Raw genomic sequence first — 21,120 nt, 5'->3', positions numbered from 1 at the left:
TTTTTGGCTGCATTGGGTCTTTGTTGCTGCGCGTGGGCTTTCTCTAGTTGCAGCGAGCGGGGGCTACTCTCTGTTACGGTGCGCAGGCTTCTCATTGCGGTGGCTTCTTGTTGCGGAGCACGGGCTCTAGGCACGCAGGCTTAGTAGTTGTGGCTCGCGGGCTCTAGAGTGCAGACTCAGTAGTTGTGGCACACAGGCTTAGTTGCTTCGCGGCATGTGGGATCTTCCTGGACCAGGGCTCGAACCCATGTCCCCTGCATTGGCAGGCGGATTCTTAACCACTGCGCCACAAGGGAAGAAGCCCAGAACACACACTTTTAGACATCACTTCTTTACGACTAGGTGATGGGGAAACTGTCACTTATTAGGCACTACTGTGTGCCCTGTGTTGTGCTAGAAGCTTTCCACGTGTGAACTCTTCCAAGCCTCGTAAAAGTCATAAAGTATGTGGTGTTATTACCATTTGCAGGTAAACTCAGGTCAGTAAGGGACTTGACAGAGGTCTCACAGCCAGTAATTGGTAATAACAGGTTTTGGACCTCGGTTGTGGGTGACCCAAGGCTTCTTGTTTCCCAGTTCACATGTCCTCTCACTGGAGGTGGCCCAGGCTGCCCTGTTAGAGCCTGTTCAAAGCCAACATGTGGCCGTCTTGGGTGGGGAATCCCTGTACAGATTCCAGGGGTCTCACGAGTGCATGTTAGGATGGAGGGCTAGGGGCCTGTGCCCATGCTTCAGGACTCACGTGTTCCCAGCTTCCAAAACCTTCCCTTAGTCCATCCCAGGGTGGCAGCCTCATCCCATTTCCATAGCACTGATTTGAAGAAAACTTGAGTTGACACCCTCATGTGTGTCTGTACACACACAGACATGGGATATATCCCCTCAGTGGGGGTCTCTACAAGACCTCCAAAGAGAGGAAACTCAACAAATGCTTGTTAACTCACCTTCCTGGAGGGAGACCAGGTTCCTATTTTCTAGTGAGGATCTCCGAGATCCTTTTTGGGAGATGGAGCTCTCTGGAGGCTGCTGAGAGGCCCAAGTATTGATGATAGTTGATAAAAGGAGCATTTTATCTCACACTTTAGAAACTGCTGGGTGGATCCAGGCTGCTGGTCTCTGGTAAGGGTTATTTATTCAACTAGAATTGATTAAGTTTCCGTTACATATATAGCGTATGGTAAGTGCTCAGTATACATGCGGAATGAGTTAATTAATGACAAGTACAAGTAATTTTATTTTACTTATTTATTTTTTTTGGCCGCTCCCCATGGCTTGTGGGATCTTAGTTCCCCCACCAGGGATCAAACCCAGGCCCTCAGCAGTGAAAGAACCGAGTCCTAACCACTGGACCGCCAGGGAATTCCCAAGTACAAGTAATTTTAATTACAAGTGACAGAAGCCAGTTCTGGCTAAATGAATAAAAACAGCATTACAAGAATACTGTTGGGCTCATTGAAAGAATACTGGGGAAGATGTGTAGAACTAGCTCTAAGCCAAGGGGTGGCTTAGGGAGGATGGAAGCAAGGGTAGCCCTGGGAACCAAGCAGGTATCTCTGTTGGGTGCTGCTATAGGTTGACTCGGCTCTGTTCATTTCACATTCAGAATCCTCAGGGAGCTTGGGTGGGGATTGATAACCTTCCCAGAATCATGTGGGGAAGGTCGGGGTTATCTTCACAAAGGGAGGTGTTCTGGGCAGGCACACACTCAAAGTATCTTCTCCAGTGGATACGTAAGGCAACCCTGACCCTCCAGGAGTTTACAGTCAGTGGGGAAGGATAGATAAGTGAAGGGATAATTAATAGAGAGGGCTGGGATTAATGCTGTGGAAGGTTTGCACAAAATGCATTGGGAACTGAGGGAGGTTTTCGGGTTTGCATGGGGGGTCGGGGAGTGTCAGATCAGGGAGACAGAGAAGTTTGTTCGAGATGGAGTTTTAAAGGCTCAATAAAATTTTGCCAGCTGGACAAATGCATTTCAGGAAGAAATCCTTGTGTGACAGCTCAGCAATATGAAAGAATGGTGTGTCCAGGAAGTGCTAGGAGTTTCCAGGCGCCTGGTCCAGAGGTGCATCATAGAGGGAGAAACGTGGGCGGGACTGGATCTTAAGGGACCCCATGTGCTCTGTTGGGCTTTGGGACTTTCAATCCTGGGAGATGAACTATCATTGAACGACTTTAAGTGGCAAAAGGACGGGATCAGTCCTAAGTTTTAGGAAGGTGATTGTTGGGGGCTGTAGCAGTGTCCTCAAATTCAGTTCCTTTGAACGTGGCTATTAAGCTTGGGTGGCTGATGGTTGCAGACAAGCCAGAGAATGAGATTACAGAGGAGCCCGTCAAAAGAGGCTCCCCGGATGGCTGGAGAGTCCCAGATTTCAGTGGGAATTCCCGGTAACTCCATCTGCTGTAGCAGGTCAGGGGGATGGTAGCAGGGGAAGGAGAGAGTTCCCTGGTGGCTTTCCTTGCTGGTGGAGTTCCCATGTTGAGAGTGACATGTCTTGGCTTAGGAGGCCATAGGCCACTGAAGGGTGTGGAGAAGCAGGTGTCGAGGGGTTCACCCCCTCCCCACCTCCACTCCCAACAACCAGTTCTTCCTTGCTCAGAGGTGGGCTGTGTGTAATGCAGCAGTCGTCTGGGAGGAGCATCTGGGAAGAATGCAGAAGCCGCTCAGGCCCTTTAGCTGGGTGGGAAGGGAAGCACTTCGTTTAGATAGCCGTTTTGTGCTTTTGTAGAGGTAGCTGAATGAGGTTATGAAAGCCGGGGTTGCTGGGGGCTGCCGGGAGAGCTTCCTTTTCCCCATAAACGTGAGCTCTGACAGGGAACAGCACACAGTGCTGTTTCCTTTGCAGTAGGTGGTTTCTGAAAACAGGAAAATGTTTGCTCCTACTGTGATGATTTGAAGCTAGTGCTTTGGAGGAATTGGGACTGTTTTAATACAGATCCCCGGTAGGGTAGGTCATGCATCTGAACGTTGTGGAGAAGACTTTAGGAACATATGGTCCAAATCCAAAGGATGAGCTAGAATCTGCCTGTCTCCAACATTTTAGCTGTGTGACTTCGGCCAAGTTACTTAACCTCTCTGTTTTACATTCTCCAACTGGAATGAGTTATAGTAACATCACCAATACCACCACCACCACCACCAAAACATAATATTTATTGAGTAGTTACAGTATGCTAGGCACTGTGCCAAAGTGTTTTATATTCATTATCTCATTTATTTTGTAAACGAACCTATGACGTAAGTGGTGTTCTTATTAGCACTTTACAGATAAGGAAACCTAGGCACAGCGAGTTTAGTAACTTGCTCCCTTCTTCCCCTCATCCCCCTGTAAAATATCAGTAAGTGTGGAGCTAGGATTTAAACTCAGACAGTGTGACATCAGAGTTTGATACATCACAGAGCTGTTCTGAGTTTTAAAGGAGATTATGTATGTAAAATGTTCACTACAGATATAGCTTCTCGTCTTTAGCGAGCATTCAGTGCTGTTCGTTATTTCCGGTGCTTTTGGTCTCACCCTCCTCCTTTTTGTCTCTCACAGAAGCAGCTGACACAGGATGACGATGCCGATGAGGTCGAGATTGCTGTTGACAACACAGCTTTCATGGACGAGTTCTTTTCTGAGGTAGGTGCCCTTCCGGTATTTTTTTTCTGAATGGACATAAGGAAACACAACTTCCTTAGTAAAGAATAAAAACCCCCAGATCTTTCAAGGGTAGCAGAGGAAAGTCAGTCTTTTGCTGGGGTGGAATGGACACACCAAGAAGTTACAAGGAGAGTTTCTTCAGTACTTGGAAGGATTTTTAATCTTACTGAGAAAGTCAGGAGAAGGTAAATTATATATATTAAAGAGATGCTTTTAAAGTCTTATGCTACATGACAACATTTTAATGATATCCTTTCTTGCCTGAATTACATATTTTAAATACAGAACCAACCCTGGGGGCCCAGCCACAAGTGTGTAAAAAAAAAAAAAAAAATCGCATTTCATTGCATTTTTAGGCCTGTGATTTGGGTAGATCAGAATTGTTGTTTCCAAAAATGCAATCCCTTTGACTTTTCTGGTGATAACTGAGAAACCAAGAAACCACCAGTTTATTTTTTTCGAAATTCAGCAGAGGCGAACATGGGTGTCCCGTGTGTACAGATTCACATAGTCTTTGATGTAGAGGGTACTGTTGGAAGGTGCTGTGGTAGACAGTGAGTGATGGGAAGCTTGGGTGGGGGGTTGGGGGGCATTGTGTATCATGGACAGAAACACAGCCTTTGAAGCCAGGGAAATTTGGATTCAAATCTCAGCCCTGCTTCTGACAGCTGTTGATCTTGTGAACGTTTCCTTAACAGGCTTGGTTTCCTTATCTGTACGTTGGGATTGATAATGTAATTCCCCATAGGGCTATTAGGAGGATTAAATGGGTTAGTGTTTCTAAAACATTCCACATAGCAACTGACGTACATGTGTTTCAATAAAACCAAACCAAACCACAAGAAGTTCCGGCACTGAAGTTTCTGCCACCATGTTATGGTTTCTTTATTTAGGCTTTTTATTGCATATATAAAAAGGCGTCATATTGTTTTTGCAGGGGAGATGTGCGTGCTTCCGGTCGTCTGGATTGTGAGTGTGGAAAAGCCACCCTCTAGTTGTTTTCTAAGGGGAGTGGAGCGGGACTTGATGGCTTATGCCAGTTCATCTGTGAGAGTCACAAGCCGGTTTCAGAGCGAACCTGAGTGTGTGCTGACCTGATTGGGAAGTTGGCTGTGAATACTGCACAGATCCCCACCCTCTCCGTGCGTGGGTCCATCCCTTTGGTGGAGGAGTCATAGTGAGATCAAACAATGCTTGAGTTTTGTGAGTCCAGTATTGTTCTAGGTGTGGACTGTGGAAGGAAAGGGTCTTTCTGTTCAGTGCTGGGGGTGGACTTGAGGAGATGCATGACATCATTGTAGCTCATCCCTCTGAACTTGCCTTAGAGAACCAGTTACATTAACTTCTTTCCTAGGATAAGGATTCTTCTCCATTAACGGTGTCCTACCTCTTTTCTTAACCCGTAAGAGGGGCCCCGAGAGGCAGTGCTCCTTGTGAGGTGGGAAGATGGTGGGCCTTGGCCTCCAAGACCTGGTCTGGGTCTATCCCTCAGGCCTTTAATAGCAGTTGACCTTGGTCAGGTTCCTTAACCCAGCTGGGTTTTGATTCCTGCTCTGGAAACTGGGAATGGCAGTACTTACCTTTCAAGGCTGTTGTGAGGATCACATGAGATCACATGAAGATTGGACATCTGGAAAGCATCATCTGAACAGAACAGCACCAGACGGATGGTAGTTATTTTGGGGGACTTAACAAGGTCTCGAAGGCTGCTGCTTTTCTTATTGCTTTCTCTTAGTTAAATGCTTTTCTATCATTTAGGACAAAAAAAAGACCTATCATATTTAGGGTGGAGAAGGGGACAGCATGGTGGGGTGGAAACAGCATTATTTTTTTGGACATAATTCCCTACCTGCCACTAACTGTGTGATCTTGGGCACATGCCTTAACTTCTCTAAGTCTCTGTGGGTTTAGCTGTGAAATGGGGAGAAAAATATTCACCAGACAGATTTGTTGGGGATGAAAGGAGCCAGCACTCGGAAAGTGCTTAGAGGGGGCTTAGGTAAATGTTACCTTCCTCTGTACTCATGTAGATAGAGCACAGAGAGGATCAGTATTGGAGTGGGGCAGAGGCAGGAGGGAGCCCATCATGGGAAGAGATTGTGTGCAGGCTCTGGCGCCCCACGGATCCTGGTCTAAATCTCAGCTCTGCCCATTACAGTGGTATAGCTTTGGAAAAGTTGTTTAACTGCTCTAAACCCCAGTTTCCTCTAAAACAGGCCTAGCGGCATTACCTGCTGGTTGTTATAAACATAAAATGAGAAAGTATACGGATGTACCCACACAGTGCCTGACCTACAGTAAGTATGTCTTCAGTAAATTTTAGTTCTCATCACCATTCTGTTCCCCAGTGTATTTGTGAATAAATAGACTGCAAAGTTTACTTTAGAGAATGTGGTCTGGAAATATCCTTGAAGGTGGGTTAAAGTGCATTCCAGATAATAGGGATTTGGGGAAATGAAAAGGTTTCCCTCTCTGTGTGTCTAAGGAATACACCCAGTACATCCTGCAGGATACCTTGATAGCTGTGTAGATTTCTTGGGAATGCACTCTTGTGATAAAAGGTACCTTTTGGACTGCTTTCAGCAAGTGGGTCACCCCTGGTTATTTGCTGAGGACTGATGGTGTGAATCACAGCTTGGTCAGAGAGGCATTTGCAAGGTGCAGATGAAGTCACAAGATCAGGATGTTTTCAAAATGTGCTTTGCCCTGTAAAACTCAAATGGTTTCTCCAGCCTCCCAGTTATTATAGAAAAGAGTTGACCCTTGGGTGTTTAGGCCTCCTTGGCTGTTAAAAAGCCAGGGTCTAGTAAATGATAAACCTTAGATTTTTTTGTCTAATTTGCAGTTGTCTGTATTTTCCTTGGTCTCTTTGTTCAGTCGGCAGAGAGTGCAGAGCTTTAGAGGAGACAGAGCCTGCCTGAGAGGGCAGGATTGGGATTGAGAGATGGAGTCTGCCTGCTATGTAACAAATCACCCTACCAGTTAGTGGGGTAAAGCAACCACTTTGTAATACTGATGGATTCTGTGGATTAGGAATTCAGACAGGGCCCAGTGAAGGTGTTTTTTTTTTGCGGGGGGGGGGGGCGGGGGCTGTGCCCTCGCGATTTGTGGGGTCTCTCAGTTCCCCATCCAGAGATTGAACATGGGCCCCATTAGTGAAAGTGCCGAATCTCTTAACCACTAGACCACCAGGGAGCTCCCGGAGGTGGGTTATTTTTGCTGCACAGTTTCTGGGGCCTTGAATAGCCAGAGTCTGGAATCTCAGAGACTTCTTTTTTTTTTTTAATATTTGTTTATCTATTTATTTATTTGGCCGTGCTGGGTCTTAGTTGCAGCACGTGGGATCTTTTAGTTGCAGGTTGCAGACTCTTAGTTGCAGCATGCCAACTCTTAGTTGTGGCATGTGGGATCCAGTTCCCTGACCAGGGATCGCACCCGGGCCCCCTGCACTGGGAGCACAGGGTCTTAGCCACTGGACCACCAGAGAAGTCCCTGGAATCTCAGAGACTTCTTAATTCAAGCATCTGGTGCCTGAACTAGGGTGACTCAAAGGAGCACCTGTACTTGACCTCTTTCTGTGGCATGGGCTCCTCAGCATGACCAACTCAGGGTCATCGGTTTGGTAGAGGAGGCTTAGGGCTCCAAGACAAGCATTGTAGCTGTGGAAGTCATACAGCCCATCACTTGTATCATACTCTGTTGTCGAAGCAGTCACAAGCCCGCCAGATTCAAGAGAGCAGTACATAGATACCACCTCTCAATGAGGAGATTGAAGAATTTGTGCCATGTTTTAAAACCGTCAGAGTCACAGCTCCATATGCCATCACCCTACACCAGCATCACAGGCAGTGAGAGAGCAGGCAGCTAGAAAAGTTCAGAAATCCTTTGATCAGGGAGGAAAACTACCCAAGTCCTCCACACTGACTTCCCCTGTGGCTCTTTGGCCGGCAGTGGATCGCATGGTCATGGCCACTCTTTTCTAGAATGGAGACCAGGAAAGTGAGAACTTAGCAAAGGGGCAGGGTTGTCAGGATTGCCATAGAACCGATCATGATGCATCCTCTGGGGCTGGCAACATGGCTGCCCAAACCAAATCAGAGTTCTGTTAACAAGAAAGGGCAGGGGCAGGTGGGGATGGCTATTTGGATGGCAGTATGAGATGCAGAAGGACTTCTGTGATCAAACATGTTTGAGAAACACTTCATACTCTTTTCCTCCCATGGAGATTGAAAATGCACATGAACTTATTAAAGATTCTAAGAAGTCCTATAATAAAGAAACGTGGTTGCCTTACCTATCTCAACACTTATTTTTTTCATAGAACCCCTTCTGACATGTAACTTCGGTTAGCAAGATGAATGAATAGATTTCAGAAAATGCTATTATAAAGTTTTCTTTCTTGGATGTGCTTAAAAAAGGTATATGAGGCAATTTGGCAGTGGTGTATGAAGCAAGCTTACCCCTGGAGTTCCTTGTATTCATTTGTCTATCCATCGAACAAGCTTCTACTGAGGGACACCATGTGCTTGGCATAGTGATGGAGATCCAGGCGTCTGAGGGGAACAAGACGGGTGGAGCCGTGGCTGGTTAGCGGAACTGAGAGGTGAGCAGTCTTGTGATTTTTGTTAAAACGAAGATCCTCAAAGTAGATGTAACTTGGAAATCTAGGCATTAAGTTGAATCTAGCAGGTTAAATACTCTCCAACTCGTTCCTTTTTTTTTTTTTTTTTAAGACACAGCCAAGCCAAAGATGGGGAGAAGGAAGGATTTTTTTTTTTTTTACATTTTATTTAGTTATTTATTTATTTTTGGCTGTGTTGGGTCTTCGTTTCTGTGCGAGGGCTTTCTCTAGTTGCGGCGAGCGGGGGCCACTCTTCATCACGGTGCGCGGGCCTCTCACTATCGCGGCCTCTCTTGTTGAGGAGCACGGGCTCCAGACGCGCAGACTCAGTAATTGTGGCTCACGGGCCCAGTTGCTCCGCGGCATGTGGGATCTTCCCAGACCAGGGCTCGAACCCGTGTCCCCTGCATTGGCAGGCAGATTCCTAACCACTGCGCCACCAGGGAAGCCCCCAACTCGTTCTTGAAGTAGCATCTTTGGATGACTAGGCGAGCTGGTAGGTTCTGCATTTCTGGGCTCTTTCCATAGGCAGGCAGGAAGCCCTTGCCGGTCATTTGCCTGTTTACTCTCAGGTCCATTCCCCGCCCTCCCTGTACTCTGCTCTGTATTGCAAGGTACTCGTTGCCCAGGTTCCCTTGCCAGCTGGCTTTTGGTGTGTTTGACCCAGGGGAGGCACCGCAGAAGAGTCAAGGTCGGGGGATGAAGCTGTGGTTTTCCTCCCAGACGTGTCTCCTCCACGGCCTTTCACTCCATAGACCCTGCCTCCATTGTCCTGTTCTGCCGGTTGACTCCACCATCGTCTGGCTGCCATCAGAGGGGCCCTGGTGACCCTGCCTTCCTTGTCGCCCCTCCAAGCTGCTGTTGCTCATTGCCAGAGTGCCTCACCATCCTCTGTTTGGCTTCTCAGCTCTTGCATCTCTGTGTCAAGAATTCCCTGTATTTTCTAGCGGGCAGCTAGAAGAGCTCAGAAGTCCTTTTATGAGGGAGGAAAGCTACCCAAACTACCCAATTACTTCGGTTAAAATAACTAGATAGGTTTTTATTTTCCTGACCCTATTTTGAGTGATGCAAAGCCCAGATACACTTAATTGATTTGAGGTGATTGTCCAAGACTACTACCTTTCACTGGTCAGTATGACTCTGAGATCATATGTTTCTTTTCATTCGTAAAAGGAGAGTTGAAATACTACTCTCAGTCTTGATAAAACCCCTTGAGGGACTTGACTTCTGTTGCTTGGCTGACTGAGACCTTTCTCTGTCCCTTCTTGTCAATGTTTGTGTTCCAAAGCAAAGAAGCAAACAAATCAAAGAGGACTTCACCAAGAACTTCTAATACAAGGACTGTTTTGGATTTTGCTATTTTTGGAGAAAAGTAAAGGTATATGAATTGTGCAAAGCAGGAATCATTTATTTGACCCTTACAACCCCATTACTTTTGTCACCTTAAAAAAGTGACATATAATAAGTTTTCAATAAGTAAATATGTAAGATTTAATGCCTAACTTAGAGGTACAAGGCACATGGGAATTTAGGAGAGGCAGAGACATTTTAGGTAGAAGAGACAAAGCCTTACACCTTACCCCACGGCATCTGCCGGTCTCCAAAGTAGTACTTTCTCTGCTTTTAGATTAGATTAGATTACATTACATTAGATTGGATTAGATTCCACTGGCTAATTAGGTCCAGAGGGAAGAGGCCATCCATGCCTTGAAAATAACTCCCTGCTTTTAGTTGGATGATGGCGATTAGTACAGTCCTTCCTCGTTATCTGCGGGGGTGGGGGGAGTTGGTTCCAGGACCCCCGTGGATACCAAGTCTGTGGATGCTCAGGTCTCATATAAAATGGCATAGTATTTGCATATCATCTACACACACCTGTATACTTTAAATCATCTCCAGATTACTTATGATACCTAATACAATGTAAGTGCTATGTAAATAGTTATAAATACAATGTAAATGCTATGTTAAATAGTTGCTAGTGTGGTAAATTTGAGTTTTGCTTTTTCGAACTTTCTGGAATTTTTTTTTTCCCCTGAGTATTTTCGATCCGGGGTTAGTTGAATCCATGGATGCAGAACTTGAGGATACAGAGGGCAGCCTATATACTGTGGTAATTATAGTTGGTTCCATGAGGCAGACACCCAATGTGAAGAGTGGTTGGTTGACTTGCTGTCCTTACTGGATTTCCTTGGGTGGCTACTGACATCACAGAACCTTTTGTTAACATTAGCATCGCTGTGAGGATTAAGTGAGACATTGCTTGTAAAGGCTCAGCGTAGTACCTGGCACACAATAAATGTGTAGTAGTTGCTGGCTATTTTTGTCTTTATCACCATCTGACGTTTATTGAGCATGTACTTTGTGTTATGCCTTTGACATATCTCATTTAATGCCCACACAAACTCTAGGAAGTGGGAAATATGATAATCCTCATTTCACAGATGAGAGAACTGGGGCTCAGAGAGGGTAAGTGGCTTGTTCAAGGTCAAAAAACTGCTAAGGGGTGGAGCCAGAATGTGAACCTGATATGATTCTAACTTATTTTCTTAAACTGTGCTATCTAGATTGCCCCATTACTGGCAAATCATTGAAAATTACATTTTAAAAAGTAACAAACAATAAGTGGGCATTGGGGATGTATTAGCTGCAAATTTAGCATGGTGATTAAAAAAAAAAAAAACTTGCAGATTGGTTCCCTCAGTCAGCAACCTTGCTTGAGCATTCCTTGTGTAAAAAGCTCTCTACAGGGAGCCTTGGTTGGAGAACAAAGAAATAAGGCACATGATGTGAGTCAAAGGTAACTGAGCCAATCTCACAGAACTGGTGAGTGGATCACACACGTTCACCTGACACAGGCTGAATACACACAGACCTGGGAGAGAAGATAGAGAGCTTCCAGTAGGTGATTCTTGCACCTTCACCTGGTTCAGGAGACAGGGTTTGGATTTAACAGTTGCCTTGGTTCAAACCTCGGTTTTGCCTCTTTCTGCAGTTATGGCCTTGATTGACTTCCTCAATTTCTTTGAGCCGCAGTGCTCTCGTGCATAAAAAGGAGATAGTGATGGTGACTTCCCAGACATCCAGTGAAGGGCCTTGTTTCTGGGACAGGTATATGTTAAATCGGGTTTAGTTCTTAAATATATTATTGTGCAGGGTAATGTCAGTCTATTTAAAACAACCCCAAACAGACACACAGACAAATAGCACTTGAACTTTTAGATTCAGCGCTGGCAGATTTCCCGCTAGCCCTGTCCCCCCCTGCCCCGATCTTTGGTTGTCTGGCAAATGCACAAAAGGAAATTAATTGCATGTATACCTGCTACCATGAAATACTCAGAAAGTCACCTTCGAGAAAAACTAACACTTCCAAGAAAAAACAGAGACACAAAGTTAAAAAAAAAAAAAAGCTCTGTGATCGGCCAGTTGCCCATCCTGAAGTCCTGAAGGGATTCTGAGGTTATTTGGTGAACTGACTAAATTACTAGATTACTAAATCAGAGTGCCTGCAATACCTCCAAATGGTGAGGGTGTTGAGGACAGAGGGAAGAGAGCAGCCGCCGTGGGTGGAGGATGAGTGCAGTTGGGGGTGGAGGCCCCTGACCTGGAAAGTTCTGCGGGCAGGTTGAGGACGGAGCCCGAGGCCCAGTGCTCCCGTCTGTCGGGCCAGATAAGCCATTGACCATCTGGTCTCCAAGTGCCTGGAGCGACTCGAAGCTTGGGGTCCAGCAGTCTCATCCTAAAAGCTTCCTACCTCGTCTTCCTACCACTGACCCATCTTTGGGTCAGGATGCTCTTCACTCGATGAAATAATATTCCAGGAGCTATTTTCTAAGACATCCAATCCATTGAACATGCAAAACCTTAGGCCTCTGGCTTCTTAAAATAGGGTGATTAGTTCCGTTGTTAAAATTCATTTTAAAATGGCGAGGACATGTTATTCTAGAAAGTCTTTTTTCTCAGTCCTGTTTTATACAATGTAAGTGCTCTGGCAAGACAGTCACGTGATGGACGTGGAAACACGGTGTGATGCACTGACACTTTAGGAGGTGGAAGAGGAGTCAGTGTTTGATGGGAGAGATGAAGAGAGAGGGAAGGGTAAGGTGGCAATTTCTGGGTCCCCCGAGGGCCTGAGTCTGAGGTGGTTACACGCCTAGAGCCACCGGCGTTCACAGGTGATAACATAGGCCTTTTTGATAATTGGGTAGCTTGGGATGCTGCTAAAAGGGAAGCAGTATGAAGAAGCCAAAAACATTGTCGTCTTAGCTCTACTGGAAAAAGCACCCCAGTCGGACTCTGGAGAGCAGTATTTGAGTGCTGTGCCTACCACCAACCCTGTGACCTATGACCTCTTTAACCCTTAGTTTCCTCATTTCAGTAATGGTCTGAATGCAGTGCTATGGATTGTTTTGCCAGCTGTGAAAATACTTCACAAATGTTTAGCTTGTATGGTAAATGGTAGCTACTTGTATTTACACTCTGATGATATTATTAGACTGAAAATTTATTCTGTATCATTTTTTTTGGTTTTTTTTATTTGTTTCTTTTTTGTTTTGTTTTGTTTATTCTGTATCTTTAAGCAAGTAATTCTATTCTCAGACTATGGTGCATCAAAGCCAATATATTGGGTTGGCCAAAAAGTTCGTTCGAGTTTTCTGTAACATTTTATGGGAAACACCCAAAGGAACTTTTTGGCCAACCCATATTTGTAGAGGGTCAAATCCCCGCTCCACTGTCAAAAATAATAATTTGAGGGGTAGAGAACTCAAGTTTTATTTCTTTGTAATTTGGAGAGCTGAGATCAGGGTGTCTTTTTTTTTTTTTTAAGTGAATTATTCACCGGAAGAAAGGGCTGCCGGAAGCTGCATATTGAGTTGTATTTTCGTTGTATCTCAGGCGTTAAGATCCTACTCTTTGGCATTTTACAAGGTTTCTGTTTGTTGACTGTGGCCGTGTTGACGTGCCCCTCATTGTGGAAGTGAGGCAGGTAGATGTGGTGGGTTTTAAGGTCTCTTTGGCATGTGCTGCTCCCTGTATATGCACTGGCACCGCAGCAGAGGCCGTGGTGCCAGGACAGCCGGTGCCTTTGAAGAGGGAGCCAAGGCTGAACTTAATGCTCAGGCAGCAGCGTCCTGGGACGGTGTTCCATCTGGGAATGAGGCGCGGCGAGAAGTACTTTCTGATACACACCTGGTACGGTTAGGAGCCTCAGAAATGGGCAGAAATGGTCCACGGCTTGAGCTCCTGGGTCTTGATTGTCTAAGGCGATCAGCTAGTAAGAGGCATTTCCCCAGAACACGTGTCCAAGAGAAGCTCAGCATCTCCTGAGACGGTCATTGCTTCGTCTCTCTCTCTTTCTCTCTTCCTCATCTCTGTTTCTGTCTTTCTCTTCCTCTCATTCTTCTCTCTGTGTTTCTCACTCTCCAGGTTTGTTCTCTCCCTTTCACTTTTTTTCTTTCCTTTTTCCCTCTCTCCTGTCCTCACTTTCTGCTGTTGCACTTTTGGAGGAGCCGAGGATCTGCCTGGTAGGGTTTCTTGACCCTTCCCTCTGATTATTCCTCATGGGTTGTCCTGGCTCTTCTCGACTCTGGCTGGGATCTTCCCATCCAAGGTGAGTAAACGTATTCCTCTCAGGGAGCCATGAGGACGGGTCTTCAATGACTGCTCTGTTGACGTTCGTTTCTCTGACTATGGAAAGGGGACTCACTGGGCTCACTGGTCCTCAGAAGACTTTTCCTGTCACCATCTTCTTCCACCTTCTGGGTAGGGAGCTCTGTTTTCATCTCAGTCATGGCTGTATTCTTCCTCTTGATGACAAAGGCTATCATCTTTCTAATTATAGATCGAGGAAACTCGATTCAACATTGACAAGATCTCAGAGCACGTGGAGGAAGCTAAGAAGCTCTACAGTATCATCCTGTCTGCGCCCATTCCAGAGCCAAGTGAGTGCTGACTCAGGGCTGAATCACCCAACAGTGACCCTTGGCCATTGGGGCTGGGCCTTGGTTTCCTCCCTCTGTGAGCAGCAGGGGAGGGGGTGTATTACCTTACACTAACATATGTGCCATGTCATCTCCCATTCTCCTCTACCCTCTCCTGGCTCACTGCTCTGCTTCTGTTACCTCTTCTCTTCATGGTCCCACTTAACGCATTTAGCCAAACTTTCCTCTCCTTCCCAGCTAGTCCCTCTCATAACTGGCAGTGGCTCTTACAGCTGCTCACATACCTCATCTCTGTCCCACCCACCACTGCCCCTGTGCTATTTCCTCTGCTTTAAATGCTTCCCCAGTACCCCCCTATCTTTCCATGAGGTGTTTTTATTCTGTAGTTCTGGGGTAGGATGCCAGGAAAAAATGCCTTTTAAAAATAAGCTCTCTGTGATTCTAAGGACAGATGTCTTGAGAGCCCTCCAGGATACATACTGCTCTGGGCAGTGGGCACCTGAGAAAGTTCCCCACCTCCTCTGTTGATTGTTGTAGCTGACTAAGCTTTCAGTCTTTTCTAACTGACTCCACCTGCATTTGTTTACCCAGAAACCAAGGATGACCTGGAGCAGCTCACGACCGAGATCAAGAAAAGGGCCAACAATGTCCGGAACAAACTGAAGAGTAAGAAAGGGACAAAGGGAGCAGGCAGCACTCCCACCATCTGTCTCGCATCCGGGGTCCAACTCTTCTGGACCGAAACTCTTCCTGATGGGAGTGACACCACCCTTGCCGTCTTTGCTTGTGGTCTGGGCACTGTCCCTGGAATGACCTATTATAGCCCCAGACAGTTTACCAGCTCTTGAGTCATGGCTGTGGTTGAGAGAGTCCAGAATTGAAGTTCGGAGATGGGAATGAAAGTGTGCTTTCAGCTATTGGATGTTTGTGTGACTTGGTCCTTTAGCTTAGTCCCTCGACTTTTCTCTTCCTGGTCCCATTTCCTTCCCCAGCACCTACGTACATTTGAACAGTGATGTTAGTGATGTATGGATGCCAGATGCATTATAGAGTCTAGAGACATTTCTTGGGGGCCAGGTATCACCCTCCCATCACCCCCATGCCCACCCCTCAATTTAGGGCATTGTTCAGTGAAGCCACTGTCGTAGATTCAGTTCCTCTGGGGGCCCAGAAGGTTCCTTAGTTCCATGGCTATCATCTGCATTCTTGCCCCACTGTATTTGGTGACAAGTGCATGCTGTTGGTCTGAGAGTGAAAGCAGCATTGCTCAGCCTAATTTATCATTTCTTCCCCCTAAACAGACTGTGCTGCCTGTTTTCATGTGGGTGGAGGTGGAAGTTGTTAGTGGCAGCTTCCAGTCATAGCCGTGATCGTGTGCCAAGCCCTCTGTGTGCATTCTCATTTAATTTTCACGTTGGTGTTGCTAGAGAGGCACTGCTGTTTATTCCATTTTACAGACGAGAGAACAGGAACACTAAGAGAGGTTAAGTGGCTTTTCCAAAGTTACGTGGCTACTCAGTGGCAAGGATTTGAGTCCGAGTCTCTTAGTGACAGAGACTCATGCTGTTAACCACTGTGCTGAGAGGTATCCAAGGAAGAAGACCCGGCAGTAGTAAAGGTCGTGGAACGTGTGTCCCGTGGCTCAGGTGTGAGCTGACCTTATGAGGATGGGCCTGCCTGCTGTTATGTCTCCTGGGCCAGGTGTGTGAGAAAGAGAGAGGAGGCCGCACTGCACAGTGTGTTTCTTGGAGGAGAGCAGCAGATGCGTTGCTAGAATAACCTCCTCTCCCATCCAGGCATGGAGAGGCATATTGAAGAAGACGAGGTCCGGTCGTCAGCAGACCTTCGGATTCGGAAATCCCAGGTGAGATTTTCCCTGGTCTAACAAGCATCTAGTCCAATCTTTTTTTTTTTTTTAATTTTTTTATTTATTATTTATTTATTATTATTATTATTATTTTTATTTTTGGCTGTGTTGGGTCTTCGTTTCTGTGCGAGGGCTTTCTCTAGTTGTGGCAAGTGGGGGCCACTCTTCATCGCGGTGCGCGGGCCTCTCACTATTGCAACCTCTCTTGTTGCGGAGCAGAGGCTCCAGACGCTCAGGCTCAGCAGTTGTGGCTCACGGGCCCAGTTGCTCCGTGGCACGTGGGATCTTCCCAGACCAGGGCTCGAACCCGTGTCCCCTGCATTGGCAGGCAGATTCTCAACCACTGCGCCACCAGGGAAGCCCTAGTCCAATCTTTTAATTTTTTTTTTTTCTTAGCTGTGGAGTCTTTTTAATTTAAAAAAAAAATTTTTTTTTAAATAAATGTATTTATTTTTGGCTGCGTTGGGTCTTCGTTGCTGCGTGTGGGCTTTCTCTAGTTGCGGCGAGCAGGGCTACTCTTCGTTGCGGTGCACAGGCTTCTCATTGCAGTGGCTTCTCTTGTTGTGGCGCACGGGCTCTAGGCACGCGGGCTTCAGTAGTTGTGGCACGCAGGCTCAGTAGTTGTGGTTCACGGGCTTAGTTGCTCCACGGCATGTGGGATCTTCCTGGACCAGGGCTTGAACCCATGCCCCCTGCATTGGCAGGCGGATTCTTAACCACTGTGCCACCAGAGAAGTCCCTTTTTAAAGTTTTTATTGAAGTATAGTTGATTTACAATACTGTGTTGGTTTTAGGTGTACAGCAAAGTGATTTGGTTTTGCATATATATATATATATATATATATATATATATATATATATATGCATATGCTTCTTTTTCAGATTCTTTTGCATTATAGGTTATTATAAGATATCGAATATAGTTCCTTGTGCTATACAGTAAATCCTTGTTGTTTATCTATTTTATATATAGTGGTGTGTATCTGTTAATCCCATATTCCTCATTTATTCCCTCCCCCTTCCCCCTTTGGTAACCATAAGTTTGTTTTCTATGTCTGTGAGGCATGTCTGTGCTTCTGTTTTGTAAATAAATTCATTTGTATTATTTTTTAGATTCCACATGTAAGTGATACGTTTGTCTTTCTCTGTCTGACTTACTTCACTTAGTATGATAATCTCTAAGTCCATCCATGTTGCTGCAAATGGCATTATTTCATTCTTTTTTATGGCTGAGTAGTATTCCATTGTATATATGTACCACATCTTCTTTATCAGTTCCTCTGCTGATGGACACTTAGGTTGCTTCCATGTCTTGGGCTATTGTAAATAGTGCTGCTATGAATGTTGGGGTGCATGTGTCTTTTCAAATTAGAGTTTTTGTCTTTTCCAGATATATGATGGGGAGTGGGATTGCTGGATCATATGGTAACCCTATTTTTAGTTTTTTAAGGAACCTTCATACTGTTCTCCATAGTGGCTGCACCAATTTACATTCCCACCAACAGTGTAGGAGGGTTCCCTTTTCTAGCTGTGGAGCCTTTAAAACAAAAAACAAAAAACAACCGACAACCACTATTTGGAACTCAATTTGAAGAACTGGTGGAGGGGAGCTGCCCAGGTTGAAGTGGGGGACAGGGCCGAGTCCAGCTGGTGGCCCCTCTCACACTGTCCTCTAAGGAGGTGCCTGAGGCTCCCAGAGCACTGCTGAGGGTTTAGTGAGCCTCCTTGGTTTACAGGTGAGGAAACTGAAGTCTTCTCTCTGAAGACTGTTGGTCATTAGTTGTCCAGTTTGGAGTCAGGCTGTTTGGTGGTCATCAAAGATATGATCCTTGTCCTTGAACTGGCACGATGTTCAAGTAGCACAAGGAAACTATGACATAAGACCCACAGGAGAACGTGTACGAAGATGGGATCAAATGCATGTGCTCCCAGCATCAGACGATCTCGGGAAAAACTAGGGTGGCCAGAGGAGGCTGGGCCTTGGTGGGCAAGATGCCAACATGGACAGGCTCGGGGAGAGGTTCTCCTTAGAGGCATGGGGGCAGGAGTGGTGTGTGTGGGTGCCTGGGTGGGTTGGTAGCGGTGGGGGTGGGGGTGGGTGTGAGGGGCAGACGTGAAGAGAGCAGCCTGTCTAGAGAAAAAAGTTTGTCATGGGATAGTGGACGTTGAGTTTTTGGTAGAGAACATAGCACCATATTCCAGAGGCCTTTGGCTACAGTCCAGGGAGTTTGGATCTGACTGAGTAGCCTGTATGCATTTACTTTGGGTTGCAGTTTGTTAGGAGATAATATGGGAACCATTTGAAAACTGGATCAGAGTGGGAAAGAGGCAAGAGGCAGGTGGGTCTCTAGTTGGGTTTTGCAATGATTTTGGTCTGAATTTGCCTGGTGGTAGTTGGTTTGAAAAAAGCATGGATATTGGTGATTTTGCAAAGGAAAAACCAGTAGGGCTTGATGCTGAGAGGTGGGTAAGGAAAAAAAATGATAAAGATTTGAGTTTAGGCACCAGGGCCATTGACTGAAGGCACTGAGTTAGAAGCAAGAAAAGTTGGGGAGGTCAGTTTGAGTAACAACCCAAGGATCTTTGGATGTAGGAGGGAGTCCGGCAGCTTTAGAAAGCAGGGCCTCTGAGATTCACAGGGTATCTCCTTTGGCCTCACAATTACTATAGGAGTTCAGCAAGACAGGTTAATAGATACTGAAAACATGCTTTGGAAAGGTCAGCCGACTTTTCCAACGGTGTAAAGTTAGGAAACCAAAAAACTGAGTCTTGTACCTGGTCTTTGTTTTTTGTTTTGTTCTGTTTTCGTTTTCATACAATTTTGAAAGGTTACTTTCCATTTACAGTTATGACCAAATGTTGGCTGTATTCCCCGTGTTGTACAGTACATGCTTGAGCCTGTCTTACACCCAATAGTTTGTACCTCTCACTCCCTCACCCCTAGATTGCCCTCCCCGCCCCCACTGGTAACCAGTAGTTCGTTCTCCTTATCTGTGAGTCTGCTGCTTTTCTGTTATGTTCACTAGTTTGCTGTATTTTTTAGATTCCGCATATAAGTGATATCATACAGTATTTGTCTTTCTCTGTCTTATTTCACTTATGCCTCCCAAGTCCATCCATGTTGCTGCAAATGGCAAAATTTCATTCTTTTTTTTTTATGTCTGAGTAGTATTCCATTGTAGATATCTATACCGCATCTTCTTTATCCATTCATCTGTTGATGGACACTTAGGTTGCTTGGCAATTGTAAATAATGCTGCTATGAACATTGGGGTGCATGTATCTTGGCAAATTAATGTTTTGGGGTTTTTTTTGATATATACCCAGGAGTGGAATTGTTGGGTCATACGGCAGTTCTGTTTTTAGTTTTTTGAGAAACCTCCATACTGTTTTCCAGTGACTGCACCCGTTTGCATTCCCACCACGAGTTGTCCCTGGGCTTCTGGTTCCAGGACCAGTGCTGCTGTAGATGAGCCTGCGTCGGGGCTGGGGTTCTATAAGAGTTGTGGACCTTCCCCTCCCTCCCCTCGCCTCCTGGGGGCTCACAGCATTTGACCTTGCTCCCACAGCACTCCGTCCTCTCCCGGAAGTTTGTGGAGGTGATGACCAAATACAACGAGGCTCAGGTGGACTTCCGTGAACGCAGCAAAGGGCGAATCCAGCGGCAGCTCGAGATCAGTGCGTGTTTGAAGTTTGGCCTGTGCCCCTTCACCCTTCCTGCCACGTGCTTGTCCGTCCCCAGTCGTGAGGCCCGGGGAGAGGGAGCAGGAGCCCCGCCGGTGGCTTCTGCCTTCTCTTTCGTGCCCAAGCTGAGGACAGGCCTCACAGCACTGGTGCATCCTGGACGTTGCGTCTTAGGCTGAAAGATGGCTCGGAGTTACCAGGCCCGAGTCGTTTGATTGCCGTGGGAGCCAGCGTTTCTGCATCCATGGAAGGAAGCACTTGCTACACAGCTGCACTCCGTGGGGCTCGTGACATCTTTTGCTGCCTGTCTGACAGCAGAGAATGGTGCTAGTTGCCATGAGGAATAAAGAAGTTACTAGAGCCACGCCCTTCAGGAATCAGAAACCGGACTGCAGGGCCCCACAGGGCGGAAAGTGCTTTGAGTGCAGGAACCGAACGAACAAGGGCGCAGGCAGAACAAAGCACGCATGTTCAGGAGGGAGAGGCCGTCCAGTGCCTGGGAACAGGGCGCATTTGGGTGGAGCAGGGTGAGGTTAAGGCGGATGGAGGGAGGGCTCACCCAGGAACTGGCTCCTTGTCCTGAGGACCTTGGACTCCGTGGTGGAGTGAAGGGGGCCAGGAGACATTCTGAGCTGGAAAGGAATGTAATCAGACATGGGCTTCAGGAAGGTAACTGCTGAGAATGTTGAGGATGGACTGGATTAGGGGAGAAATCCAGAGAAAGGCGAGTCCGGAGGCTTGTAAGGCCATGGTCTTTAAAGTGAACTTGCTGTATTCCCATTTTCAGGGAACTTCTGAAATGGTGAGCTTTGATCTTAATATTTGATGCTCTCCTCCTCTTGTTATAAAGCCGGCAGAAAGACAACAGATGAGGAGCTGGAGGAGATGCTGGAGAGTGGGAACCCTGCCATCTTCACCTCGGGGGTGAGTGATGGTGGGGGCGGGCTGGGCTGCAGAGGCAGGGAGGACGGGGCGGCGGGAGCCCCGCAGGGTGTGGGTGAGGTTGCGGCGGGCGTGATGGCCGATGGTTGGTCTCTGTGCGGCCGGGCCTAGATCATCGACTCTCAGATTTCCAAGCAAGCCCTCAGTGAGATCGAGGGACGGCACAAGGACATCGTGAGGCTGGAGAGCAGCATCAAGGAGCTTCACGACATGTTCATGGACATCGCCGTGCTGGTGGAGAACCAGGTAGCCCAGTGGGTGCCGCGTGGGCAGGGAGGAGAGGAAGCCCGGGGCTTCCTGAGAAGGGCGAGACGGGACTCCTGGAAAGCCGGATGGGGTGGGAGAATCATTGGGAACTTGCGAAGTAGATGCTGACATTTTGGGCAATCGCAGCCTCATCATTCACGCCTGTTACTTTGG

The 21,120-nt window shown here is 46.7% G+C and overlaps 1 protein-coding gene across 15 annotated transcripts in view; it reads left to right on the top strand.

The window, feature by feature from the left end:
* Positions 1 to 21,120, top strand: part of STX3 (syntaxin 3) — a 176,796-nt gene that overhangs the window by 13,144 nt on the left and 142,532 nt on the right. For all 15 annotated transcript variants that reach the window (XR_014231359.1, XM_082341276.1, XM_082341284.1 and 12 more), the window contains exons 2-8: positions 3,540 to 3,623; positions 14,108 to 14,207; positions 14,799 to 14,873; positions 16,004 to 16,071; positions 19,644 to 19,752; positions 20,609 to 20,682; positions 20,812 to 20,946. Coding sequence is in view for 14 of the 15 variants with exons in the window: in XM_082341276.1 (XP_082197402.1) it covers positions 3,540 to 3,623; positions 14,108 to 14,207; positions 14,799 to 14,873; positions 16,004 to 16,071; positions 19,644 to 19,752; positions 20,609 to 20,682; positions 20,812 to 20,946 (645 nt within the window). In the remaining variant the exon portion in view is untranslated. The remainder of the gene's footprint in view (positions 1 to 3,539; positions 3,624 to 14,107; positions 14,208 to 14,798; positions 14,874 to 16,003; positions 16,072 to 19,643; positions 19,753 to 20,608; positions 20,683 to 20,811; positions 20,947 to 21,120) is intronic.

This window comes from Balaenoptera borealis, assembly GCF_965194805.1.
Source record: "Balaenoptera borealis genome assembly, chromosome: 11".
In the NCBI taxonomy this organism is placed as follows: Eukaryota; Metazoa; Chordata; class Mammalia; order Artiodactyla; family Balaenopteridae; genus Balaenoptera; species Balaenoptera borealis.
The sequence above is the reverse complement of the archived record's forward strand: the minus strand, read 5'-3'. Positions and strand labels throughout refer to the sequence as shown.